This window comes from Topomyia yanbarensis, unplaced genomic scaffold (genome assembly GCF_030247195.1).
Source record: "Topomyia yanbarensis strain Yona2022 unplaced genomic scaffold, ASM3024719v1 HiC_scaffold_476, whole genome shotgun sequence".
In the NCBI taxonomy this organism is placed as follows: Eukaryota; Metazoa; Arthropoda; class Insecta; order Diptera; family Culicidae; genus Topomyia; species Topomyia yanbarensis.
The window spans coordinates 1-8,186 of NW_026683687.1; the positions used below are offsets into that span (position 1 = coordinate 1).

The 8,186-nt window shown below is 41.7% G+C and overlaps 1 protein-coding gene across 1 annotated transcript; it reads right to left on the minus strand.

Annotated features, from left to right (window-relative positions):
* Nucleotides 1-814: 814 nt before the first annotated feature.
* On the minus strand, nucleotides 815-6,770 carry LOC131695610 (uncharacterized). The gene is made up of 5 exons (XM_058984140.1): nucleotides 6,649-6,770; nucleotides 6,400-6,584; nucleotides 2,142-2,243; nucleotides 1,025-2,082; nucleotides 815-964 (listed from the first exon to the last, which is right to left on the minus strand). The coding sequence occupies exons 1-5, from the start codon at nucleotides 6,768-6,770 to the stop codon at nucleotides 815-817; spliced, it is 1,617 nt and encodes a 538-aa protein (XP_058840123.1).
* Between the last annotated feature and the right edge of the window lie 1,416 nt (nucleotides 6,771-8,186).

Sequence of the window (8,186 nt, forward strand, 5' to 3'; positions counted from 1 at the left end):
GAAACGAAATGAGGATCGTTCTCGGCGTGGACGCCAATATGAACAATATTGTCCAATGAATGCGTACGAACGAAGAAAAATGTAAGTGTTGCAATGAAGATGGCGAGAGGAGTAATGACCAGCAACGTAGCTAAACAGGGCTACGGGTCGTCGGGGCACCGATGAACCGGAAATCATGGTTTAACCGGTCGGAACGACCTTGGCACTCGACAACCCGGTCTGCTGAAGAGAGATAAAGAAGACCAGCGGGCGCGACCGGCGAAAGCTTGATTCACTGCCGGGGACTAGAGTGAGCGCACGTATCGTCGACGATAGGTCGTCGAGGCATCTGAGAGCCGGAAGTCATCCTCCACCCGGAGTCGTAGGGCTGACTTCGGCACTTAACCGACCAGCATCGACACAACGGTCGGCGTCAGGAAATTTCTGCGTAGGAGTAGGCTAGGCCTACCGTCAGGGACAAGTTGGATTAGATTCGTCGGAGTAGGAAAGATCGATCGTCGTAGACTATTCCGAGTAGTCTGTAGCCAATCGCAATTTTTACTAGCATATTAACAACTAGAGGACATGATACATCGCTACTGCATACTACTTTTGCCTAGGATGATAAGCTTGTTTCACATTGTATTCTATATCTTTATTGATACAATAAGGTAAAAAATACATTGGTCAGTAAACATTCCACGCAATAATCTACCGAATTTCGGTTTTGTCGACAAGTGGCGAAGTAATGTCTAGAGATCAATACATATAGCCATCCCTAGTGCTCTTGCAATAATCCACGAGACATTCTCGAAATTATTACAAACCCAACCGATTATGATCCGACGTACTTGTCCTTAAAATCTTCAATCTGTCGCATCACGAAATCTGTCAAATGGTCCACCTTGTCTACTATCTGCGCATTCGTCATGGTCGGCATTGCCTCCAGTGATCGCGATCCAACCCATTGGTTGGGAATGTTCACCTGCACAGAAGATAGCGAGCGTTAAAGAAAGGAAACATGTTCTCAGTGAAATTCACTCACCTTATGTCGCGCAATTGATCGCAGAATCAGAATTAGCACGTAGAAGCAGAAATACAGAGTGAAATACAGCGGGACGTACCAGAGCGTTCGACTGATGTAGTAGTAGCTGTAGTTTTTGACACGTGGAGTGCCTGGCTCTGGTGGCGGTGGCGGTGGTGGTGGTGGTGGTGGCGGCGGCGGTGGAGGTGGCGGCGCAGTTGACTCATCACTATGATGATCATGATCGAAATAGTGATCATGATCATGATGGTGATCATCAAATATATACTCCGGGTAATGATCATGTGGGTGATAGTGATCGTATCCGCTGAAGTGGAATGGATGGTGATGGTCGTGCATAGGGGGAGGACCACCCATATCGTTCATCATGGGAGGGGGGCCACCCATGTCGTTCATCATAGGAGAGGGACCTCCCATGTCGTTCATCACAGTGGGCATGCTCATGGGTTCAGGTTGCATATTCATCATGGATTGCGGTGGCAAGTAAGATTGATTTGGCGGTAGGTATTGGGGTTTACCTGGACCAACCGGGATGGCTCCGACCATGTCACCATTGTCTGATGGAGGACCGGTGTCCGGTGATGGTGGGCCAGAATCAGAAGGTACTCCGGCTGGCGGCGGAAGATAGCTTGACACTCCGTTGAACTTGAATTGTCCATCGGCCGGTGGTGGTGGTAAATAGTTGGCTTTTATGTTTGGTGGAAAGTTGAAGAGATCAGGTGGAGGAATGTATTGGTTTGACGATGGGGAGCTAGGAAGTGAAGGGTTAGAGCTCGGTGGTAAGTAGCTTGTTATTGGACTGTTGTAATCCGGCGGACTGCTCAGACTGGGTGGATAGCTAGAGTCGATGTTAGGAGGAAAATTGTTCGCAGCACCTGGTTTCGAACCGGAATCGCTACTGGAAGAATCACTGGGTGGTACAGGGGTCGGTGCTACGATACTCGGTGGTGGCGGAGGAGGTGTGATGGGTGCTGATTGAACGGGTTGCGGTGGAGGTGGAGGTGGAGGAGGTTGTGAAAGTGGAGGTCCTGTCGTTGATGAATCATCTAAAGCTGCGTCTGGAAATATTACGGAATGTTTAGTTATTACAATTGAGAGTATGTGTTTATTGGGGTACTGATGGGCTTCCGGTACTCATATCCTTTTTGCTTCTGCTTCAATATTTTGTAAATTGTGCCTCCATATGCTTCTCCAGGAGCAAATCGGTCCATAGCGACATCTGTGAAAAATAAAAGCGATGCAACACTGCTTATAGTAATTGGTTTCTGACTAGTCTCTGAAGATTCAATTTGATCATTATAAAATCGTCCCAAAATCGTCGTTCTGCAATGTATCTCGTCCGTGGGAAAAATATTTCCATATAAACATATATATATATATATATATATATATATATATATATATATATATATATATATATATATATATATATATATATATATATATATATATATATATATATATATATATATATATATATATATATATATATATATATATATATATATATATATATATATATATATATATATATATATATATATATATATATATATATATATATATATATATATTAGCCAAAGCACGTGGAAAATTCTCAACTCAACGGTGAGCCTTGTAATTCAATAATGTAATTGTAATAATACTACCAAACTTTTAACATTGAACTAGGGAGAAATGCGGTCAAAATGGATGTTCTATTAGCGTGTAGTGAAAGTGTTTAAGCGGAATCCCAATGCTTCGGTCAGAGATGTGGTCAAAAAGTTAAATCTGTCTAAGTTTTTCGTTCAGAGAACAGAAGACTGGAAGGGACTGCATACGTACAAAGCGCAGAGGGCTCCAAGTCGTGACGAGCGGCAGAATACGGTGGGAAAGTCACGGGTCTGGAAACTGTGTATTTAGATGCTGACGAAGCCGCTTTGTGTCGGACTTCGGGGGCCACTGTTCTTCCCCATCCAGCACAAGTTTGATGTTCTGGAGGAAGGAAGGAAACAGAAGTCTGCTCCTTCTGTTGAAGCAACACCGTTGGATCTAGTTTCGTGCCACTACTCAAATGTTGTCCTGGAGTGGTAAGAAGCCAACGGGGTCACTTTCGTGCCAAAGGTCATGAACCCATCCTCCCCCATCGGCGCACCGATATTTAAGGCCCATCGGAAAATACTGGGCAGTTATGAAACAGGCACTACGGAAGCATCCCAAGGAGATCAGATATGAGGAAGACCCGAAGAAAAAGTCGGTTTGCGTACAGAAGAAGCTGCAGCCAGATGTTGTACAATGTTGTAAGTTCTTTGGCCTTTTTGTGCAATTTTTTTCTTGGTGGAGAAAAAAAGTTTTTAACCTCTCAGTAGTCGCGCTAATGCACTGAGTGCACGCTGCTCTGAAAATCTAGCGAAATCGTCTTAGAGCACCAGCGGGTGCTCGTTCAGCGAGCCATTTGCGCGACTTCTGGAGGGTTAACAAAATTTTTCACCACTAAGAAGAAATATAGCATAGTGCATATTGCATAGGCTTGCTAAGCCAAACCAAGTTTAGACTTCATTAATGCTTATCGGCTTCATCAGAACTTAGGGTGACCATATCAGACGAGTAAAAAACCAGAACAGTCGAAAGGGTACTGCTTCCCCCCGTTACCTCTCAATCGACATTACCTTTTCCGCATGTTTTCGGCAGTTAAAAAGTTCTGGGGTCTGGCTGGTAGAGCTTCGACAGTAAAAAAGTTCTGGGAGTCTGGGAGGAAGAGCTCTGCCAGAAAGTCTTTCGTCGGAATTCGATCACCAAGAACTTTTTCGGATTTACACAAAGGCAGTTCTTGCTACACCACCATCGGCAAACGTTTCATGCTGAGATGGTCTGTGCAGGACCAGCGAGGAGTTTTCAGTACTAAAAACACGACATTGACGTAAATCAAAAACATCAGCGATCCCAAGTAGCTTCCCTGCGCTATGCCTGGCAATCTCCAATGACAACCATTATCTCTCGATTTGAGAGCTGTAAAACTTACCGTTGTGACCATAAATTTCTGGCGGATAGTTTGGTGTTTGGTGGTGTAGTTGAGCCCGAGCTTGAAAAAATGAACATCCCTGCGTGAACTTGAAAGAAAACAAAATTCAATTCATGCCCGTCGCGATGAATGAAATATTTGTTTCGTTTCCCTCGTCATTCGTTCTCCCGACACAGCGCATTCAGGTTCGGACATGTTCGGTTTCAGAAGCAAACTGAATTTTGTTTTCATTCTACCTATGAGAGGGATTATTGAGCAAAAGTCAACCAGATATAGATTATGCAGTTCACTTATGCTCGAAAATGTAGAAGAAACCAGTTTCTGCCTTCAAACTTTCCACATAAAAACAAATAAATGCTTTGGTTGGTGAAGAAATATATATTTCCTCCGCACTTAAGCATTCTATTCTGCATGAAGTTTCAGTCAGTTGGGAAGTTAATGAATGAGGGAGGGAGTTTTGGTTTCGGTACATGCAAGCAGAAATAAGTAACTGATTTTGAAATGTCACTGCACTGGTTTGAGCGCGACATTCCATACTCCCTGTTATGTAGGATGCTAGACTCGGCGGTTAATCGCTGTTCAGCATCCAAGTGTGAAAAAATGTTAATCGTGCATTAGCTACTTCTGTCCTTCATACGTGCACAGCGTGATTTGAGATTTGGTCACGCGTTTTGCTTTAAATTGAAAGTTCAGACATGGACTAACAGAGATAACACTATGAGGGAAATCCCTCAAAAAACATCGATCCGACGATTCTCCCAGAAGACTAGCTCCACCTTTTATTCACGGTCCCAAACACTCATTTACTGGTGGGTAACCACTCAGGTTTAGGCGCAATTTATTTTTTTTTTATTTAAAATGACTGGTGAAGCGGGCGAAGTTTTGTTTTTAAGTGTCTGTGGTTCAGATATGAATAAATTGGTTCCGTCACTCGCATACTCACGCAACAAACACCGTTGGAAATATCTAGAAAAAATTTCTCCAGGTTTCAATCTTAAAGGATTCCACCGTTACGTATTCAGACATAATACTAAATTTATTAATAGTGCCCAAGTATAGATCGTGCAGACGCATATCAATCTTATCATTGTCAATATAAACGGGTATCTCGGTCCTAACATTATCATGCTCAACGACGTATTGCATGTTGTCTTCCATAGCGTAGCTTTCCGTTATGGCCAAAGTATTAAACGTTATCAGTAACGAGTGTGGTGGGTTTGTATAACGACGACTTCCGTTACTCTAAACTACATTTGCAAATTTGCTGTTGAATTTTGCTATAGAGTTTTAAACATCTTCAAACGAATGACCGATATCGTACCGATCAAAGTAACGGTGCTTTATTGTTCACATTGGCTTGGGACAAATTTTATTATTCGAATGATTTGCTTGGCACGCTACATATAGACAGCAGACTTTATGTAGAAAAGCTCGTTTGATTCACTGCACGTAGAGCGATTGATTAGGTACTGGTATGGACCCTGTAGTAATTGCAGAGCGCTCAATGAAATTATTCCACGATAGTTGCTATTTTTCTTTTTATGGAACGGATTTCCAGTAAGACGAAAAAAAGCCCCTAGCAAGAAAACTCAAGTAGAAGCAGAAGCACCAAAACGCCAATGTGTCTTTTGAGAGGTACCAAAGGGAATCGATATTGACGAGGCACTTTTGAGAGATTAAAAAAACCATCGGAAAGTACAATTGAAAGATTCAACTGTATTAAGTTTTGTTTGTCGTATTTCGATTGAGGATGAGTATACGTTGCAGTTATGGTTGCGGTCGGTCGTAACTGCGATCTGGAGCATAGTGAAAAGCGAAGACTGAATGAATAGAAATATATTAGGCTTACAGGAGAAAAACCAGGACAAATCTAGCATTTTCCTCGACTTCCCAGGACACCAGGACAGTCAATGCAAAACCAGGACATGTACTGGGAAACCCGGATGTATGGTCGCCCTATCAGAACTCGTTTTTGGTGGGACAGCACGCTGGACTAGGGGATCATTCAGAAACACAAGTAATGTTTTCATTTATGAAGCTAGCGTGCATCCGGCGCTAGCTTAGTCCTGTCACTAAGTTAGTATCGGATTCTGATGAGACGAAGTCGAAACGCAAATTCCACAACTAATTTAGTTTCCTTATCATAAAAAAATCAATTCAGAAGAGCTATAGAGAAGTAAAATTGAAAAAAAAATAAATGATATTTGAGGCTTCAATTGAATCAAAAGCAGATTTGGTTCACTACTACTAATAGCAGATTTGGTTCAGCAAACGACCAATCACACTCTACAGAAATAAGAACCTTAGTTGTTATTATTTCTTGCCCGGGTGAATCGAAAACTCAAATCAGAGAGTCATTGTGTTATCGTCCTACCTTTGCTCGATGATCCTGAAGTATCTGTCAACTGACTGTTACTGGGATAAACCACGTACTTTGGTGTTTTGTAGCTTTCCCGGTAACTATTGGTTCTGTATCGAACTGGCTTCGTGAGAAGTCCTTGAAATGGAATTTGGTAATTCCCGGTACCTGATGCTCGCCCGGTTTCTCGATCCACTGTGCTGAAATATTATGCACACTTTACTTGTCCGAAATTATTCTAGAATTTCTATATTATACACCAACCTGTCATTAGCATTGGTGCTTTGTTGGATATCGCCATCTTTGGAAACGCGCGAATGAGAACTTATTTCAACGGCATTTACACAAGTGATAAGAAGCACTCCCAGAAGATATCCACAAATCATTTTCACTTTCGTTTAACTAATGATAAAAAATCGATCCTAGGCACTACGCTAGTGGTGCATTTTATTCCGTTTCCGGTGCAGGATGGCACGGTACTGTGGAAAATCCGACGAACGACGTCCGTATGCTTTGACACCTTTAATTTCAATGATCGGTTGTGGCTGAATACAGACGAAGAAGACTTGGAATCTGGGTGATCCAGATAAATGGAGAAATTTCAATTTCACCCCGTCCGAGGGTGTTAAGCATGACTTTTACGCCGTGCTGATAAAACGTGCCATTCAAAGCATTGGTATTGGTAGTTTGTATGTGTCCTAGTAACGAATATCAGACGCTAACCGTCTGATGGCCAAACAACGGTACAGACAAAGCTATAACTATTTCTTTTTTTTTTGGTGTTGTTGATGGTACTAGAAGGAAAGCTACTCATGTTTGAAGCGAAATTACGGCGCTCTCCATGAATGAGACAGGTGCTAATTGGTTGTTGAGCGCCTTCGCTGCATGCTTCCGAATTGGACCACTGACTAACTAGAACATTTGACCGAAGCAACAGGTCCATATCGCCCATTGGCCGTCGTAAATCGAGCGTGATTTATTTAACTAGAAAGTTTGTTTGAACATATTGACGGCTAATTCATTTCGCGTGCAAGGGTGTGACTTGTCGTGGATTGACGTATACTTTTTCGAAAGTGGAAGTGTTTCGCTGGAATTTGGCTATCGATTTTTTTTAGATTATGCCCCCCAATGCAATTTGCATATCGGTAATGTGACGAAATATTAAAAATCAACCAGAACGTCAGCATTAAATTCCGTAGCGAATCAAGTCTCGACAAACATATGATAAGCCAATTGTCTGGAGCTTACACTCAAAGTGAGTTTTGACAGTTGGCTTATACGCCCTAATTTTATGTTTATCGAGATGTGTCTGTATTTTGACAGACTGATTCATAATGCACAGGAATAGCATACACACCAAAAATAATGAAACGACTTGTAAACTAATCTAGTTGTGAACATATATCATTTGAAATAAAAATATAAATGAAAAGAAAAATTGATATCAGTTAACATAATTGCAGTATCAATATGCATGTTATTTTACGCTTTTATTCATATGGAATTTCATGTAATATATACATCGGGTTTTCCATAAATGAAACTGCAATTTTCAATTATCTTATAAAATTATATCAACATTTGTTGAAGTAGCTGTTCAGTTTTTCATCACAACCCTTTCCAAGCTAATCTCTTTCAATTACACACCGCTATAGTTAGCACAGAGGCCTAGTCAATGTTCACTTTCAGTTCCTCTATGACGTGAATACCTTTTGTTATGCTTTCGCTTCTAACGTCGTTAAAGTTGTTGCTTAAATGCTTTGAGCCAACTATACCGTTTCCTACTCGGTATAGCCGCTGCA